The following is a 21,034-nucleotide window of genomic DNA, read 5'->3' as shown; positions in this document are numbered from 1 at the left end:
AATAAACCAAGGGGAAAATATTATTTATACAAGTGTACACTACAGCGGAAAAGAAGCTTACCAATATCACTTTGGCCACATCCTCCTTTCTGGATAATACAGCAGGAACAAACCTAATTTTTCCATTCTCTGAAAAATGCATACTGTCTCTGAAAACGAGTTTTCTGTCCAAATACCAGCTTCATCAATTTCTTATTCAACAGCTGGACTGATGTGGCAGTGATTTATTTCATAAATCTCCACATTCAATGCTGTGAAACAAATTTAGCCAATAGGGAGGCTTACACAAGAGTTGTACTAGAAGTGTTGGGTTTTTTTGTTTGGTTTGGTTTACCCCACAGGAAGGTAACACCTGTACTGTAGAATCAACATTCATTATGCAGTTTTCTTATAATAAACAAGCAATGGAAAAAAAATAAAGAAATTGCACAGTAGACGAACACCTCAGCATGTCCCAAAGCTTAGAGTATTAATGTAGACATACTGCCTTTCACACATTTACCTCCTTCCCAGCATGACTATCACTATGATCATCATGCGAATGGGATAGCACTAACTCTCTTGAGTGACACCGCCTTTTCCTTAAGTTGCACTTTTCACCAAAGTGAAAACACATTTATGATTTAGGTAAATTTCACCAATTGGAATGAGATGAAGCATCACAGTTACATTAAATATAATTGAACGTAGTTATTACTTAAAAGTTCAAAGAGTTATCAAGTTGGAAAACAGCAGATAGGATTCTTCAGCAGTGTTTGCTGCAAACTACGATGCTATACAGCATAAAACTCAAACAACTCATTACTATAGCCTAACTGTACTAAGATATCAGTTACATCATCCAATTTCACACTGTAGCAGTGTTTTCTATAGCATACATTAACTTCTGATATCCAAAATCTCCATCTTCATACTATACCAAGCTGCATTTCCCCAGCTGCAGGCTGCAGCACCCTAACAAAGTTGCCTGAGATTTTTTCCTTATGTTCAAACTTCACTTCAGTAGAATCACAGCAGAAGTTTATCAATAATGCTCCAAACAAGAAGACAAAAATATAGTGAAACTTTTCATCACTAGTTCTTGTTCTTATCACTTTTTATCACCAGCATTTGTTTTTAAGTAAGCTGGAATCTATAAAATCTACTCTGAGGTTTTGGGGATGAATAATCAGCTGTATGAAGAAACACTTGAAATAAGATTAACTTGACCATAAAATGTTGCTACCAAGCTATTTAAAAACTGAGACAGGAAGGGAAAAAAAAAAAGGAAAGAAACAAACTGCACCAAACCTAGTGCCTTAGCAAGTAGAGAGTGGTTTTTTGAACATTCTCAAAAGCATATTTACTTCAGGAAACAGCTTACAAGTCACAACGTGCTGGAGGATTTTTCGTTTTGTTTTGAGCTGCCAATTGTTAGTCAAGATTGCTTTTCATTTTACAGGAGTGTTAAGAATGCAAATGGTTAACAGTAGTATAAACTATATACTTGGTTTAAGTTTGAATGTCTAGAACTATTACACACTGCATTCATCTGCATTCCCTGTTTATGGGAATGAAATATGTAGTCATTTGAAGTCCACAATATGTATACTGTGTTTGTAATAACTGCAGATTTTACAAGCACATTATTCTTTCCATTAGGATTAAAACCTCACCGAATAGCAATTTGTGAAAGAATTCTAGCAGGGCCCTGAGCCCAGAACTCTGACCTCTGATGAGATGCTTGGCAGCAACAAACTCTAGGTCTAAGCAAAACATCTGGTTTGAGTTAGACTTCCTGAAAAAATAGCCCCTGTACTGGGGAAACTGGTATTCACTCAGCTTTGTCTATACACTTTGACTGACTTCAATGCTGTTGCGGGGGGGGTGGAAGGGGGAGAGCTTTGCCAGAATGCACGTCAATCACTGTAGACTTCTTGGTGGCCTCGGAATAGCCAGGCACTTACATTAGGAGACACTGTACTCATTTATTGATGCTTCTTGGGCTTTTTCCTATTGTACTTCACAGCTCAATGTTTCTTTCAGAATTAATGCCAACTCTGAATTAACTAATCCAAAACTACAGTCGAGCTCAAAATATAAATTTTGCCTGCAGAAATAGTTTCTGCAGGTTTTTTTTTTAAACAATAATTATTTTAACTTAATCTTTCTGGCAAATTTAGACAATTGCTGTCATCATAAAACAAATGGGAATATTCCCCAAAGAAAGACAAAAGTTCCACTGCCAAGAAATTTGTAAGAACAGTAACAGTTTTTGGTTGGCTCCCAAAATATTTTATACACAACACCCTTTTTACATACATTACACAGATAGCAGTACCATAGAACAGTAACTGTAAAAAGAATGCTGATACACTGGGACAGGGTACCCTGACCCTGCTGCTGCTACAGGCAATCAGCACAAGCCCCTGCAAAAAAAGGATAATAGAAGGATAGAGCTGGTGTTTGCGTCTCGTTTTCTCGAGATGGAAGGTACAACGTCTCAAAGATTAAGTGAAAACGAAGAAATTAACTTTTGCAGGCTCGGTAAGAGTTTTACTTCGTTAAAGCTGCCAGCCCAGTTAAGGAAGACACAAACAGCCTGGTGGAGTAGGTAGGATGCCGCTTTTGTAACGTATGGGACTGTCAAGAAGTATGGGGCCAAACTCAGTTCATCAGACTGACATTTTGTTTGCAGGTGATTTTGTATTTTCAAATATCATTGTGAAGCCTTTTGAAAGTAATTAAGCCATAATAATGGAACAGGTAGCAATATCTACTGAGACCTGTTATGTTAAAAGACACACACAATGGCATTAAGTGCCTTATGTAGAACCAGGAAGCTCAAAATAATTGAATTTGAAAGTAACAGAGAATTTAATGGAGATCTCTGTAAACACATTCATTGATGTTGCATATACACACGTACGCATAAGAGATGTGTGATAATATTCCTCTATATACAATTTTGCCGCGAACAGATGAATTTATTTTTGCTGGCACTATTAGTAGGATCTAATTCTATTAGTAGAATACTCTTCTGTACACCCTCTACTTAATAAAAATGTGTTGCGAAGAAAGCATCTGAAAAAGGATTTTCTTTCATCTACTGCTCTATTTTACACAAGTCTGCCATACCACTGTATATTGTCAATGCACTCATAGTTTATTTTCTTCCTGTGATTGCTAATGCAATAATATTTTTATGCCTGATCTAGCAGTAACTTTACACTGGAATTAAATGTCAATTTCTACTTTCCACCCCCAAAATTCTAAATTAAACGCCACTGACACCGACCCCCTGTATTCAGGCAAAATGCAGCCACCAACCCACAAAGGGACATTTATAAAATGAGCCTTGCTTGTTTGAACTGCAACACTGCCGTCACTGGAGTTTCACCCGGGAGACTTAAATAAATAAAAATAAACCAAAGTAATAAACACCATGTTTTATGGAGCTGTGCAGAATTTTTAAAAAAAAAAAGAAAAGAAAAAAAGAAAAAAAAAAAAGCAGCAGCTCCTCATGGCAAACTTGAAAGATTAGAATTAAAAGCTGCCTCTCTCGTTCCGGAAGGCTTCGGGCCCACACCGCTCAGTGCCCGTGCTGAGGGACACTCGGGCCACCCACGCCAGCAACGAGCTGCCCTCCTGGACACGACAATATAGGAAACAAAACAATGTTCCAAATTAAGTCAACTTTGAAATTTCTGAGTGCAACAGGAATAACGGATCACGTACTGGCCTCTCAAGCAACAAGAGGCATGTTGAAAAAAATTGCCCCTAATCCAAGGCTTTGTAATATATAGTTATGTTCTCTGAGGAGCTAAATTTTTCTACTACTGATGGCATTCCAGTGGCCATGTTATTCAAATGTCTGACATTAAACAATTCTTTTTTAAAAATTAAATCTCACATCTCTCCGTAGACTTTAGGTTTTTGGAAGACTGCATATAATTTCAGAAATCATCATTGTCAGCTGGTTGACAGCAATAAAGACAACATTCACTTTAAATAACCCTGAATTATATACAGTTGAGTAAATTTGAATTTATTTTGCTTTAAGGTCTTCCAAAGTTGAGGCCAACATGCTGAACAAAAATATTAAACTATCTATAACCCTGTGTCAACATATGATGCTACTGGGAATGGTAAGTGAATTAATTTTCCAAGGAAAATTAATTACTTATGACTTACAGTTGTAAAAGCAAACAACGTAACTCTGGATTAGGGCACATTTAATTTCTGTTTGGAGTAGCGATTAAATTAATTTCATATAATTCATGGTATGTAATGGAAAGCAGAAGAAAGATGAAATCTTAGACAATGACTGACACAGAAAAAAGTGTATATTTATGTTCCTGATCCAAAAATAAAGGTCACAGATATTAATCACTGTCTACCGAATCATGATTTTAGTTTCTAAAATGTTTTTTTCAGAACTGTTTGTTAGAAAAAGTGTTATTAGTAAGATAAAAATCTAAAAAGCAACAAATTACAAAGCATCAGAGATCTTGCATGTTATATTCTCTCATTGAAAAGAGACTACAATTTTTGTTGATAACTACTGAATGACATAACCTGTCACAGGATTATTATGAGGAAGAACAACAGCAATTTAAATTCATCTTACAGTAATTTCAGTTCATTTTATGGTAAGAAAGAGAGGAAAAAATTGATCGCAGATCCAGCATTTAAACAAATACGTACACTAACACCGCGCCACAACTTAAACATAAAATGTAGGATTTTTATTGGTTACTCACATTTTAGAGTAAACAGTTACTGAGAAATATAAAACCACAGCTCAAGCGAACCTATGAAAGTTCTTGCAGCATTTCATAATTCGATGTTTGTTCAGTCTAAGTAAGAATAATTATTTTGTCTTGCACTGTGAAACATATCAAGTTATTATTTGAGATGATATCTTCGACTAGAACCATACATGTTAACAAACCATGTATGGGTTTAAAATATCATCAGAATTCTAATTGCCACTTATGGTCTTCTGCTGAAGGTGAGTATGAATTTATTGCCAATTCCAGATTTTTGCATATCAAGTCAACAGCTGCTGTGCTATGAACTCACGCAGAATCACTCAAAAGTACAATAATATTAGTATTTTTCCTTGTGATCCAAATGAATACTGTTAATTCATGAAACCAAAACAACAGATGCAACACATGACTGCTGCACTGCAAGCAGTGACTACGGAATTCCACTAACAAATAATATTTACATTCATGATGTTTAAATTGACCCCACACATACATTCAAGGCAAGTGATTCACATGCCCACTGCCACTTTTACCTGACTTTGGACACTAAAGAAATGCTTTTATTATGGTCACAGGTTAATCAATTTTATCATTATAATATTTACGTTAAAATCTGACTAGATTCATAATACAGAGCCTTAAAGATTAACTTACTTTACATAAAATATGAGTGTCTGAGCCCAAAACGCAAGTTCTATGAACACAAATATCACATCATGGCTATAAGTAATGCCAAGAGTAATCTGTGGCTCTCTGGCTGGTTTTTACTGTAGTATTTTTACGAATGTTTCAAAAATGCAAAGAACTCAAGTTATTAAAATCTCAATGAAACCTAGCTGAAAGCAGCTGAACTATTTTTCATTGCTCAAATTGTGTATTTTTGCTTAAAGTTATTAAATACTTGAAATATAAACAGGAAGCTCAACAGCATCTCACACATTTCAGAAGCTGTTCAATCAGAATACTTTTGAAAAGACAGACTTTATCATCCTCTTTCAGCTTTCAGTCAACCAAGCATTTCCAAATGTAGCGAGCAGCCGTATCGAGCCGATTTGCAGGATCCCAGCCTCGCAACTCCCTCTTTGCTCCTCTGGCCACTCGGCTGCCACACCAGAACAGCGTCTCGCAAGGGTTTAAATCCACCCGGCTGCATCATAACTCAGCTCACCTGCGTTTGAATGAGCTCTGCCCAAGTACGTCCACAAAAAAAAAAAAAAAAAAAAAAAAAATCAAACAAATATTAAACTCTCTTGCACAAAGGGTAACCTGTGCCTGGGCAATTCTGCTCAGGAGTTCCCACCTGCCGCTTTTGTGGTAGTCTGGAAGTAACCTTTACACCTATTTTTCGTGAACACTAACACGTATAATTTTAGTCCAATTAGAGCACAAATCACATGAGAGAGCTTGCACCAAGTCTGTTGCTGTCACAGGGCAACAAAAAAACTTGGTAACAAACTTCTGCCAAGAGAGTTGGTAATTATGCAATTGGAAACAAACTGACAAGGGAGGGCAAATCTGTCCAGCAGCTGCTTCCTATCAACACCCTTAGATCATCCCACATCAGTATATAACAACATTTCTTCTGAAGCTTCCTTACTTTTGCTAAAACCTCAGCAGCTCTATAAAACCCTGCATACGCAGATATAAACTCTCTAATAATAAACAGCAGCGGTACAAGAGGGGGATTATTAGCAGCAATGTCTAAAATTTACCTGCAGTTCAGGTTGCTTACAAAGGCACATCTCTGACAAGTTTTCAAATGCTGTCTAACAGTGCATTTTTGGTGACAGCAGTGCAAGGAGATGCAGTCCATGGGCAGCATCACGAGTGACGAGCAGATGCAGTGACACCGCTTTGCCCCTGCGCTCTTTGTAAATACGCACGCATTTGCTTTCATTGCCTTAAAGGCGCAGCATGGCACCTCGCCAAGCCAGCACATTTTCTGGGAGATGCCAGCAAATATATATGGTGTACTAGCTAAAATCATTAATAACACAACTGTTACCTTCTTTCTACACCCCTTTGTTTTGTTTTAACCAGCCATAATAGACTAGTGAAAGTTTATTGTGCTTTGCTGACAGGACAGTTGATTTCTCTTCAGGTAGACATAATCAGAGAGACACTGCCAAGTTACAGGACATAAACCATCCCTGGCAGCCAGCAAAACTGCTGCTGAAGATTAAATTGCACAAACTTGCCAGAGGTATATCTTATCTGGAAATGAATCTTAAGCTTTGCACACCCACCTCATTTCCAGGAGAAGGGGGGCATGAAGGTTGAGGGGAAGCATCCAAAAAACATTAGAGGGTGATTAGGTCTCCCTGACAAAGCTGTCTGCAAAGACTTTGCTCCCATGGATGTCAGATGGCTTGATTCACAGGGCTTTACTTTTTAAAATGAAAAGCACTTAGTTTACCCTAAAAATGATGTTGGGCAAAACCCACATGTTTTTCACCTGCTTTCCTCACAGAACTAATGTTTTACCACTACTACACGATAAGTAAGGATTCTGTAAGTCACTGGGTGATAAAAATCCTGCATTAAGCATAAACATATTCACTTTAAAAAAAAAAAAATACACACCTTTTCCCTACTGACAAGACACTGGTTTTTTTGCCTGCCCTCCACAAAATTTTATAGGTAGAAACATCACACCCTATCCCTTTGTATACTTTAAAACTCTTGAGTGTTCCTCTCCTTTTTCCACAAATTTCAAAGCAAGCAATTCCTTACAGCACAAAGCAAAAAAATTCTGCAACAACAGTCTCTTTCCAGGAGCCTACAGGTTCACAGGAGGGGTTTAAATTTCCTTTACTGAGGAGCAGAGCTAAGAGCACTGTGAAATACTGTCCCACACGTCCCTGTCTTCCAGATCCCAGTGAGTTCATTCAGAAACGCGATGGAATATAGAAGTCCACAATTTGTGAAGCAGCTTTGCTCTTGGCTCTTATCTACATCTCTCAAGATCATTACAACTGTAGCGGCGATTCATCAGGCAAAATTTAGTTTGCACTGTAATAAAGACTTGAGCCACTAGCTACTTCTTCCCAAACTGGAATTTAGCTTTGAAGTAGCATGGAGAGGTGGCAAGGCAAATACATTCTGTATCGAGCAGAATCTGGGCATCACTTTCATGTTCAACTAGAGAAGAAATCATAGTAATATGGGCTGAAGGTGATAAATTATTTTGGCTAGGTTCCTGTCCAGGAGGAACAAACAATTTTCCTAATGAGAAAACGATTAAAGATGAAAAGGACTTTTAGGCAACTGGAATTTTGGTCTGAGAGAAGCCCTAATAAATTAGGTTGTGCTTCTCTTAGTTTAAGGAAATACCTGTTAGATTTCGGTCCTGTTTATTTTTCTCTGACAAACCTGATTTTCTTGGTAGTGCACAAACTCAGAATCATAACTTGAAATGAGAATAAAAGCAGGTGGTCAAGTACAAGTTTCAATCTTGTTCCTCCTCAATTTCCAGATATCTCCTGCTACCCATAAACTTGAATTTCCATACCCAGAGTATCCATACCCAAATGAGCGGTTTTGCTTGGAAAACTTGCACTAGAAAAACCAGAAAACACCAATATTCTCACAAACATGCACATGAAGTACCAAGAGGCCAGGTGGAGCAATCCAAAATCCCATGGAAGCAGAGACTACAGAAGACGCAGCCACTTCAGTCAGTCCTCTTGACGGGCCACACACTCCACAGACTGAGAAAGCTCATATTTGAGCAGCACATGGCCACTTCATCTTCCTGTAGCACTAGTGTCATCGCTGACAGCAGCAGCAGCTCCTGCCCAAGGGGATAACTCCTTCCCCAAGCTATGCATTGCTGCTCCTGCCTTATGCCACCCTGGGACATCATGTAGCCATCAGCAGCACCAGAAAAAAGACCAGTGCACTTGGGCAGGAGTAGCAGAAAAGGCAGGACTGCTCCTTTGTGGAGCTCACACTTTGATCACCACACAATGAGCATGCAAGCATCCCTCAAGAAACCACCATCCTGTTTGTGCTATTATATGGCTTCCACAGACAGGGGCGGCAGCACACAGCTTCAGCCTGAAGAAGCAGGCGCTGGGTGCAGGACTCATCACTGTCTGTCCTTCAGGACAAAAATGCCAAAACCTGGATTTGTCAGATTCCTAAATATCCACTTCAAGGTGGTTAAGAAAGGAGAGGTAATACCTAAATGCTAGGTTTATAGTTACAGGGGGCCAAGAAAGTAACTTCCTCTGTAAGAAGCTTGTTACAGTGTTGATCTTGACTACACATTGCATATTTCATCTCAGAACTTAATAAAAAGCTGCGGCTAGCAAATGGGTTATAAATTAAAGTATAACAAATTTTTTCAGATTGGCTGGGATAATATAAAATCCTGTACCTGATATGCTCCTTATCTGAAGGCTGACATCGGCTATTACTCTGGGATTCCCTGCACGACACCACAGCTTTTCCCGTGCCTGCCCTCTGAGATGCCAGCAAGTGACTGCTCTCTCTGAAGGAAGATCAACCTCAACAGCTGAATTCCTCTTGTCCTCCCTTCCCCTCCCCTGCCATGAGACAGCGCTCACCCCCAGAAGGCAGCAGAGGTTCTGAGTTGGCGAATTTGCTTTCAGTAGCGTCATTTGAAACTCTAATACCTCAGAAATGTCTGTATCTTTGAACAAGCACCTTATAGCTCCTGTGGTGAAGAATCTGACAGGAGGTCTCTCTCTCTCAGAGGATTTAAGCAAACCACGACAAAACTTAAAAAAAAAAAAAAAGATAGTTGGTAAAGAACAATTTTTGAGGTCTACCTTCACCAGGCTTTTAGGAATTATTTCTCCAAAACTTTTCATATAACCAATTTGGACATGAACAAATAATATAGTTCGCTGTTTACTTGTAAAAATAGGTCTAGTGGATGAAGAAGCTCCCCTGAAAGGGCCAAGAATGCGGTACTTACCCAGGTCTGTTTCAGTGCAAGGTAGATGATGCCAGCCTCAGTCACTGAGGCAGTGGTGAACTGCTGCAATATGTTCATTGCAACATTCGTCTGACAACAGCATGCTCCCAAAACCATACAACCACAACCAGGTCAGTGCCTTTTTGCTTTGGATGCATGTTTGTACAATGTGCATGTGGGCTGCAGCAGATAGCATGCATCTAAATGAATACCCTCTAGCCACCACAATGCAAGTTCCTAATACTTACAAGTTCACAGTATACTTCAAATAGTAAAATAACCCATTTTGGAATTGACTTTTTAAAATTTTTGTTTTAAAAAAAGCAACCAACAGTTCTTCGTGAAGTAAGGAAACAAAGTATGCTTCAGATTGAAGCTTCTTTTTTGCCAGATGACCACCCCCTGCTTTGTAGCTGTCATCATTAAAGCAAATTTTTGGTGAAAATAAAGAAATCTACAGTATTTCAGCCCTTCAAACTGATTTTCCTCAAGAACTATGGTATAGTTCATATTGAAAGATTAATTATATAAGTTAGTTTTACTGATAAGTTTTGCAGTTAGCAAGCAACATGAGTACATTTTGCAGTCTGTGGGAATACAAGTACTGAGCACTACCTTAACTAAACTGTTGACCTCAGTTTGCTGAAAAACAAAATAGGATATACACTTCTTCGACATTTTTCATAGCACCTTTCTTTGTCATACCAGCTTTAGCAGTGGCAGTAAAGGATTCTATGCCACTAATTGTATTCTATCCCACTTTCTTCTGTGCTAACCTGAAAGTACAGATCCAGACTGTTCTATGCTTTCTGTTCTGACTTCTGTTCCAGCCTTTCAGATTTAGTCACATTCTATAGTTTCAAAAATATAGAGAAAAGCACATGCTGAAGTTTCCATTTTTTTTACTTCTCTATTTGGTGGGACTTAAGCACATGCATAAATGCTTTCCTGAATGGATGCCAATACGCCATAAAATGACAATAACTTATGTACCACTTCTCAATACCACTCACTTTGTAAAGACACTTAAAAGGTAAAAGTTACTTCTCAGAAATAACCTACAAAAATGTATAAAAATAAGAATTGTCAAACATGTTCCAATTCAGCTGTAGTAAATGAAAAACTTCAAAACAAATGCTTTTATTACAAACTTCTAAGAAGGAATGCACATAATAGTACAAATTAACGGCTTCTAAATGGAGGATCAATATCTCATTGTATTTTACACAAAGAGCTAAAACCCCATTGCTGTAACAATACAAAAAAAAAAAAAAGAAAAAAAGAGAAAGCTTTACAGATCAGGTTACCTGTCTGATTTGATGGTTTTAATAGGCTATAAATCTGGCTACAGCCATTTCAGAGCCTCAATCACAATCGTTAAAAGTAGAGATTAAAAAAAGAGGCAGTCTATGACTTTTAAGTATTTACTACCATTCTATCCGCTCTACAAATGTCTTTTAAAGGAGACGTAACTAGCTGACAATTACGAAGCAGCACTTTGGTGTTTCTCTCTATCATGACAGATTACTTAGATGAAATGATACGTATTATCTTACCTGATACATTCCAACTCCTATGTGTTTGGGCTCAATTTTCACTAGCTCAGCTAATGGGTCTTGGACGCGTCTAGCTATGGAAACTGAAAAATAGAATTAGAAAACAACTATGGATTTTATCTGAAAATTGGAATCATGTAATTGCTTTTGCTATTTTTTAAAGTCTTCTACATATTTAATCTCTCCTTTTTTTTTTTTAAACCTGGAAATAATCTATAATATAGCAAAATCCTTTTTCACTGTTAGACACATGACATAAAATGTATATTAATCAAACTTTTTGATTGAATACTTCAAGCAAAGACCCAAGGAGACTTCAGACTGTAATCAAGACATTAAATTTTTTTTTCAGGCTACAGAGTTAACAAATATAACTGCATACACTTCATTTCTGCCTTGTATCCACACTAATACGTAGCATTTAAAATTTAACTCTGAAATATCCTTTAACTTTAAATCATAGATATGTAGAAATAAACAAACATTTAGAAGTGAAATGACTGTTCACAGACTTACCTAATATAGTATTTCCCAAGGTATATATTATGTACTTATGTATTATATATTTATATAAGTCAACCATAAAATTCAGTGTTCACTTTGAAAATGGTTCTCGGACTTTACTAATCTAAACTGCATACCAAAACACATTTGTCTGCAATCTGCCATCATTATAACCATGCTTAGAAAAAAAAAAAGCGCCATTTCTAACATTTCTGGTGTCATTAAGAGCACGTTGGAAGAATCTGTGGTCTTCTAAATCCAAATGCTGAATCAAGTCTGAATTTTTGAAGCTTATATTTATTGATAAATCCTTTCCTTACTCACATCACAGAACAAATACTTATTTGCAAAATGTCAATTTGTAAATTCTCAACCTTGGTCGAATTGTGCAGACATTGAGTTTTGGTCAGTATTTGCAACAGTGCTCTGTCTCACGTGTACTGAGCTAGAAGAGTTCCACTCTACCAGCATTGCATTTATAAACTTTTTTTCTCCTGAATAAAGTAGGGACAGGCTGGTTGATTTAGGAGCTCTTAGAACACACATTCTACCCTTCCAGTGAAGGAAACACTGATGAAGAACAGGTGTGTCTGGAAGTACTGCAAAGGTCTTTCCAAAAAAGGGACAAAGTGTCTTTCAAAAACAAACAAACAAAAAAACCACAACACAAAAGGAAAACTAAACCCAACCAAAAAAAACCACCCCAAACAACCCACAACAATTAAAAAAAAGGAAATCAACAAAAAAACCAAGGCCAGGTCTTACTGCTAAGGCTGCTTTTCCTACCACATGCATTTGTGAGTAAGTATGAGAGAAACGGGGTGTCACTGAAGAAAGCTGTGATCCTTTATAAGTTGTCTCCAAAAGCACCCCCACAGCTGGCACTTGTCATTCCAAGACACGTTTCCTAAAATTTACTTTACATTCAAATTCATTTTTAAGAAAAACAAGAGAGGATCAGAGGAAGACTAGACAGGAGTCAAGAGTAAACTCGTATATGCATGGTGGTTTGGTCAACAATACATACATGAAGTTTAAACATGAAAATTAGAACTATTTACAGTGGTCAACGGCTGACTTTGTACACACATATATGTATAAAATCACAAACATGATTACCATATTCATATGAGATAGATACACGCATAAATGTCAGCACCTTTACAGAATCACAGCATTGTTTAGATTGGACAGACCACTTGAGGACAGATGTCATCTTGTCCAACTCCACTGCTGAAGCAGGGTCGGCTAGAGCAGGTTGCCTAAGATCATGTCCAACTAGTTAGGTTTGGAATATATCCATGGATGGAGACTCCACAACCTGTCTGGACAATCCATTCCAGCGTTTGAACAGCCTGACAGTAAATACATGTTTTCCTGTGGTCAGATGTAGTTTCTTGCATTTCAATTTGTGCCCATTACCTCTTGTCCTGACAGTGGGCACTACTGAGAAGAGTCTGGCTCTCTTCTTCACTCCCTCCCATCTACACACCTTCATAAGATCCTCCCAAGCCTCCTCTTCTCCAGGCTGAACACTCCCAGCTCTCTCGGTTTCTCTTTGTATGAAAGGTGCTTCAGTTCCTTAATCATCTTTGCAGCCCTAATTTAAACAGCAACAGCCACTACTGCAGGGTGTTAAAGACTTCATAGCATTTTGGAAAGGGACTCGACTAAACATTGATACTTGAAGCCAAAATAGTAGATAGACCTAACGCTTATTTATTAGCTATGTAGGCTTCTCAAACCACAGGTGCAAATTTATCAATCAAATAGAGCAGTTGAGATTTCACTTTTAAAGATCTGCACTGCTAAATGTATAGTTAACATGAAGTTCACTGCTCGGTCATGCAAGACTTCATATCCATGATTATCCATTTAAACACACGCTGACAATGGCAGTTTGCAAGCTAGGCTCAGAAAGCACTGTGCGGGTGACATCTGATATGCCTGCCTCCCTGACAGAGAAGTTCTGAATTCAAAGGCCATCACATAAGCCTTCTTGTTAAAAAAAAAAAAAAAAAAAAAAAAAAAGAAATCACAAAGGGATAACCTGTGTAAGTACATTGGTTATTGCTTACTACAGAAATGCCTGCCTACAACAATCATCTGTATTAATTACTTTGAAACACTAGTGGTACGTATCACCAGTCACCTCACAAACAAAAGTAGATCAAAACACCAATGGAAGGACTGATCCAAACCTGGAAACATTTAAAACTATGTATTTCTTCTGAATGTATTTATCTCTATGTATAGGTACTAAACTTGTCTTTCATCAAGCTTTCTTAAACTCAACTTGTTCAATAGCAATACAATGCTTTGGAGAATTTCCGTTTAGTTCCACCTAATGGCAAAACCCATTTCACAACTTACATTTTAGATAAGCTGAAAGCAAATATCTCTCACTGTCCATATATCTCTTACTGTCCACATGTCCTTTCGTTACATCTTTTAAAAATAGACAACTACATGGATAGGTTGATACAGGAATGTTCCAAGCACAACCTTCTCATGGGAACCTTCAATTAGAAGTAAAATTTAGACTCTTCTTGTCATAATAGCGAGGTTGACAATGCTGTCATATCCCTCGGAGGCTTCCAGCGGAGGCGTAGGACCTGATCCAGCAAAGCACTTCAGCACAGATGCATGTCGGTATTCCCACTGGAACCAGCAAAACTATTCACATGCATAAAGTTACACAGACATTTAAGTGCTTTCCTGGACCAGGCCTAATATTACAATATCGAAGCGTGAAGATCAACTAACAGGCAGTTACACGATTTAAGGGATGCAGCTCCTAATGCCACGCCAGCAAGATAGCTGACCTGCTGGATTCTCACTAAAGCTGCAATTTTACTCCAGAACTTTCCAAATTCAAAATGAAAGAGCACAACAGCGGAAAGATGAGAGTTGTCCACATTCTCTCTAGGCACAAATTCAGTCAAGATCGGCATATACTGTCTCTTGTACAGGCAAACCCACTTTGTTATGCTACTAGGATGCTGCAACAGATGTTTTTAGGGGGCAATGACACAGTGTTCTGCTGATTTGAGCTGCATGGCCCAACTTTTACAATACCAGCAGAGTTATTACTGAAACCATGAGGGCCCTGCAGAAGTGCAACGTCTGCTACCAGGGACCAGACAGAGGCGGCAAAACCTGACATTTTCCCCTTAAAAATTAAATAAATACATTTCAAAAGGATTTTTATATGAAACTATTTTACACTAATAGAGGTATTATCTAAAACTATTTGTTTTAATGCTTAAAGTACATTGTAGAAATGGCTAGAAACTGTGCGTTTTTAGACTGACAACAGGTAATGCATTCTCACTTCTACAGTTATTAAGGTATGCTTCAGTTTTCCTCAAGCAAATACAAACTAAATTATATGGTGGCATGCGAGGCAAAAACAGAAAATCAGATTTCCTAAAAGTAATCAGAAGGGTCTAACATGAAACATTTGAGATATCATTCTTAAAATATGCTAGTTTAAGTAAAATGTGAAAAAAACCCAAACCCTGTTCAATATTAAACAGGGTATTAAGATCAGGATGATATGGCCCTCTACTAGAAAATCACCACAACAATTACACACCTGATAGATGCAAAGATTCAAGTCGTCAATTAAGAACAAAACATTACTGCAATACTTGGAATGACAGTAACATATTGTGCTGCCATGCAGTAAATCCACGTAAAATTTTAATGTTTGAGGGGACAGGATGGCCTAGGTGGTCCTTTAATGTAGACGAACCTCGCCTTTAAATGCAACGAGAAATAAAGAAGGTTCCAGAAAGCATATTTACTGAAATCCTGTCCTGTCATTCAGACATTTTCTGCCATTTTGTAAAAAAAGCATTTTAACTGTTCGGTGGTCTCGATTCATTCCATACTTTGGATATTTAACAAGGCAAACCCACCAGAGAGTTAAGTATTTTTGCCTGTCAGCAATGAAGTACAATGACAGTGTAGGAGGCGAAAAGCCTCCATGAGAGCTGCTTGCACAGCTCATGTAAGTCTCCGTCTCTGATCTTCATGGAAAATAAAGAATTGTATTAAAAGATTTTGTTTCCTAATGGCTAATGAGCAGATGTGCCCTCACGAACTTGCAAGCATACTTCGCTATCTGGCTGCTTCTGTCTCAAATCTCTCTTAATTCCAAATGGACAAATTAAAAATTAAGACTATTTTCCACACATATACACATCATGTAATTTTATTTTTACTAGTACTTTCTACAGCAAGTGATACAATTTTTCACAGGGATTAAAAAAGGGGAGAATTTCCACTCCGGAATACTGATAATAGTTTTCAGGCTAAATATTTTCAGACTAAAGACTGAAAAAGTGCTCACTCTCAACAGTGGGGGAAAAAACAATAGAGCAGCCTTCCAACTATTTCTGTACATGGTGTCTATGCAAGGGCCACATCAGCTGCCAGTCCTAAAAAAGCCCAGAATTAGTGCTAACTTCTTAATTAGGTTACCTGCCTCCCACCAGTAATGGAATAGATCTAAAGCAATCATTACTTCCCAAATCGTATGTACACACCAAAAGAGCAGCTAGAAATCTTGTCAACTACATAATAAATTTTATTATAAATAGTTTCAAGTATTGTGCCTGCTTCAGGGGCAGCTTGCCAACTTCTGTGTTCAGACAATCGCGTATTAAAATGTTCTCCTTTTGCATTGCTCTATGTAAGAGCCGCTCCATAAAGCAAAAGCTTAATGGCTGCAGATAGAGAAAGAGTAAAAATGAACATACAGAGTTCTGCCAAATGCAGCGCGAGAGACTGCCAGGAATGATTATGGGTGGAAGAAGAAAAAAATATTCCAATTTCTCTCAGTTGCAGTGGTATTCAAATGTCACTTGCCACTGCAAGCAGAAAAACATTTCTGTCCAGAGGTCCAAGATGCTGGCATTCCTTCCTTTAAACATACAGGTCTTTATATAAGGATAAAAAACATGTCCCAGTCAATAACTGTGAGTTTAGCTACCTCATTTGTGTGGGAGCATTTGTTTGTGTTTTGAAACAATGTGAAGCTTCCAGATGTGAAGGCAGTGGATAGTTTTACAAAAAAATACACAGCAACCGCAAGCTATTAGTCTATGATTAGTTCAACCTCAATTTTGTCACAAACGAGAACATTCTGTATTTTTCTTATAAAACCTCAGTATTTCATTCTTGCTGAGACAAGCTGCTATAGCATCCAAGTAACCCATCCCCCCTATTTTAAATTAACCTTAGCACCTCAAAAGTCTGGGTTGAAACTTCAGTGTCAATGAAATAAAAGAATTATATATTAATGTAATCGGAGAGTCATTCACAAATGCATATGTAATTACTGTCAATCTATTGTACCAGGGTAGATATGGAATCATTACAACTTATTTAAATCCTTTTATAAAGCCTATTATTGCGTTCAAGATCAATTACTCTCCATAAGTATCTGCAATAATGTTTACTCAGTGATCGATTGTTCAGGTTTCCTGAGTCCTGGAAGCTTTCTATCCTGTTGACCTGAATTTCACCCTCCTTGCAAAGGATACAGTGAAACGTACAGTAGTCTTTTCATTAAGCATTCTTTCTCAGTAGGTCAGGAATTGTGACACAGTTTTGAATCCTCATATATCTTCTTGGTGGGTTTAAAGTATGCAATTTATTTTAAGCAACTGCTCAACAGCTGCATTTCATCCAAAATTCTTCTGTGGCAAGTGAGCAGGTTTTTGTTTTAAAAAGGTTACATTTTAGTTTACTTTTAACTCCATAAAACTGATAATCTGTTATTTGCCTAAGATTAATGAAATAATGAATGACAATGTTCTATTTATTTACTACAAAAATCTTTAAAATAGATGGCTTCAATACAAAAAGGAAGTAAAAAATACATTTCAAGAGAAAACCTCAGTAAGTGAATGTTACAATGCAGCTTTTTAAAGTCAATATTTTCTCTTAGAAATGCTCTCAAAAACACTTTTCTCAAGTATTAGTGATTTCTGTCTCAAAGGATGGTAGCACTTTTTTTTTAATCCAAGGTGAGATGGGAGACATATAGTCATTTAATTGAAGCCTGATGTGATTTTTCTGTCACAGAAATGAGTTAGGCTTACAGGATAGTATAAATTCAGAAAAAGCTTTCCCCATCTACTCAGCCTAAAAGGTAGACATCGTCAGTATGCTTTTCACAATCAGACCGCTGGTACTAATTTTAACTGCATCGCCATGCCACTGGTTACTGTACTAAAAGTAAAAAATTACTTGAAGTTTTGTACTTACAAGATTTATTCATTTAGATCCACAACAAAAATTAACCTTTCATAAGAGACCAGAAGGTCCTTTCCTATGCCTACAGTAAGAAAAGCAGCTTTGGTGAGTAAACGCATCATACTGCTATATTATAAACAACCCCAAACTCCTCAAATTGAAGAGCATCCTTGTACTCGCTCCTCTGGCTCCACACTTCAAAGAGGCGACAAAGAATTCTAAGGAAAACACACACACACACAGAGTCACATCCAGAGGGAGAGAAGGAAATCGTTTTCGTTACTCTTTTATGCTAAGGGAAGCTGGCTTTACCAGAGCCTGGACTAGTGCTCTGCTTCTGGAGATTGCCTTTACACAGAACTGGACAGGTATTTGCAGTTTGCTCAGAAGCGCAGAAAAGTGATGCTCTGTAAATAAAAGGCCAAGTCCATCTGCTGAATTCAGATACGTCTGGGATACAAGAAATAGGTAAATGAGAGGAAGGCAAGTTGAATGTTACAGCTTTCCACAAAGCACGCAAAGATTAGATATCAGTTGCAGACATTAACATGTGCACAGAGAATGATGCTCAGTTAAAAGCTACACACACAACTCTCTCAGCAGAGTGAAAATACTGATCGAAACCAGCCAGACAGAAGAGCTTTCACCTGGCTCAAAATAATCTCATGCTTTAATTCTGTAACAAGGCAGAAGCCTAGGGGAATCTAAGCAGGTTTTGATCTTGCAGATTACAGAAGATCTAATCCCTCTACTCCAGCCTACTGCTACACTCTACAGCTTCAGAGGAAATAAAGTGCCGATGAGCAGGACATTAATGATTTTACACCATCTCTCACACATGCCATGAGGTTTCCACAGGTTGGAAAATGTTAGATTCTTGTCTACGACAACAAGAAAGCAAAGGCTACAAACATGTCCTAACACCTGAAGATCAACACATTCAACAAACCATTGTGCCACTGGTTTTGGGCAACTGAAGGCCATTTTTCTCTCTCTCAAAATCCTGATGTAGGCACACATGTCCATGCACAACTATAAATGTGAAAAGGCCCAGCCATTTCCAGACTATCTGCAGTTAGAGATTGGTTTTTTAAAGTTATCTACAGATTCCCTGTAACTTCTGTTTAGATTATAAAGCCTAGTCCACACCTTGAGATGAGCTTCTGATCACTAGTAGCAGCTGGGTCCTATGAGGAGAGAAGGAACAAGCCTCTGTTTACCTATTACTGCTGTTCACCATCCATTTTATTTCTAACCACTGCACGCTTTTGCTTCCAACAGTATAATTAAACTCATTCTTAAATGCTACAGAATACAGCAGATGAAAAGATGGAATACAATTTCATTTTGTACTGCTGTAATTGCATACAACCCAACTAAACAGGCTGGCAAAATGTTTTAATGCATAAGAATTCAGCGTTTACTTCCCTTTCTTCTAACTCTTTCTGAAAACTTGTGGAACTTGCACCTATCCTCTGCGATTAGCTGTAGAAGGAAGATTCCACTCAGAAAGCAGTGCGAATGGTTTAACTGTAAGACTTCCGTCCAATAAAGTTTTTGAAAAATGACCTTCTCTCCTGAGTAGCCAAGGGGGAGCAGTGCTCTTTTAAGAAGATGAAGAAATTAGCTCAAGTAGACATCAAGGCACCATGTCCCACACATCTAATCATCAAATTGTTTTACTTTCCTTAAGATAAAGTCAAAAGAAATTACATTTTTTCCAATCTCTACCTTCTATTTGCTGGCCAGTATGACAGCTCTGAACTGTATGTCTCTATCTTTAACAGCACCCCGGGGAATAAAACCCTGTAGCATGACAGTCTCAAAGTCCTAACAAGCCCCCAAAGCCTATCAGGCTTTCTTTTGCAAGGAAAAGTGCAAGTGGTGTGCTGAACTTTGAGTGTACAATAATCCAATGTATTCTGCCCTGTGGAGAGGAGACAAGCAGATGGGATTTGACAATGCTAAGGCAAGCTGTGCCGAGTGACCTTTTTGCTCTTTTGGATTCTTCTTTATCCTCAGAAATCACCCTTTAGAAGTGACACAGTTTCTATACTGGATCATACCTGTCCATGCAGCATGACACACGTGCTTGCCCTGTTTGTATTCCAAATCTTCGCAAAAAAGCAACTTTAGGGAATATTTTATTTACATTTGTCGCTTTCCTAACTGGGTGACACAACTATGCAGTCTTAACAGAGAACCCCTGGCACTTCATGTCTGAGAAGAAAATGAGCATTTCGTGGAGTTGCTGCATTAGACAACCACAAGTATCCTGCTTGTTTCAGCATCTGAACACAGAATGGCAAATTTTAAAAAAATGCATATGAACACATTAAGGTATGGAAATAAATCAGAAAGGCTTAGTGTGAGATCTCCTCTAACAAGTGATTATACAAACGTGATGTCTGAAAAGACATAACTCCCTTTCCCACCTCATCCTGTGTTTAAAGAATTCTACATATTCAGGTTTGTCTGCATTTTTATAAATCGATGCAATGAAGTGCATTCGGTTTTTATTTTGCTTTTTAAATTGTGAAAGAAAGAAGAGACTGCTTATTTGTTAGAACAGTCATCTCAAAATGAAAGATAGTTCATCGATATAATGACGGCATTTCTCATTTAATTTAACTGACCGTATATCGAAACCAGGGTAAAATCCCAGTATGACCACTGCCTCATAGTGATTTTCCACCATCAGGCCACTGTTTCACCAGAATTCAGCAGTTTTCTCTGGCTCTTAGAGTTATTCAGCAACATTCATTTCATCGTGGTACCCACTTCAAGAGGTGGAGGGGCAGCAGAAGAAAGAAATTCTGATGTGAGCGCATGCCAAACAACTGGTGCCTCTTTAAGCCTTCTTGTACTAAGGGCAACAACAAAACCACCACTAGCTGACCATACCTTAAGAAGTTCCCAGGCATCCAGAAAATACACAAATTCCATATTTCTCTGTGTCAGTCCTTCAACATGAGTCGTACATGCTTACACTTTCTATTACTTCACCT

At 37.9% G+C, this 21,034-nt stretch overlaps 1 protein-coding gene across 2 annotated transcripts in view; it reads right to left on the bottom strand.

The window, feature by feature from the left end:
• The window catches only part of SRBD1 (S1 RNA binding domain 1), a 134,604-nt gene that overhangs the window by 41,853 nt on the left and 71,717 nt on the right, over positions 1 to 21,034 (bottom strand). For both annotated transcript variants that reach the window (XM_065631093.1, XM_065631094.1), the window contains exon 18: positions 11,256 to 11,338. In XM_065631093.1, the coding sequence (XP_065487165.1) occupies positions 11,256 to 11,338 (83 nt within the window). The remainder of the gene's footprint in view (positions 1 to 11,255; positions 11,339 to 21,034) is intronic.

The sequence above is a fragment of the Caloenas nicobarica genome, chromosome 3 (assembly GCF_036013445.1).
Source record: "Caloenas nicobarica isolate bCalNic1 chromosome 3, bCalNic1.hap1, whole genome shotgun sequence".
Taxonomy (NCBI): Eukaryota; Metazoa; Chordata; class Aves; order Columbiformes; family Columbidae; genus Caloenas; species Caloenas nicobarica.
The sequence above is the reverse complement of the archived record's forward strand: the minus strand, read 5'-3'. Positions and strand labels throughout refer to the sequence as shown.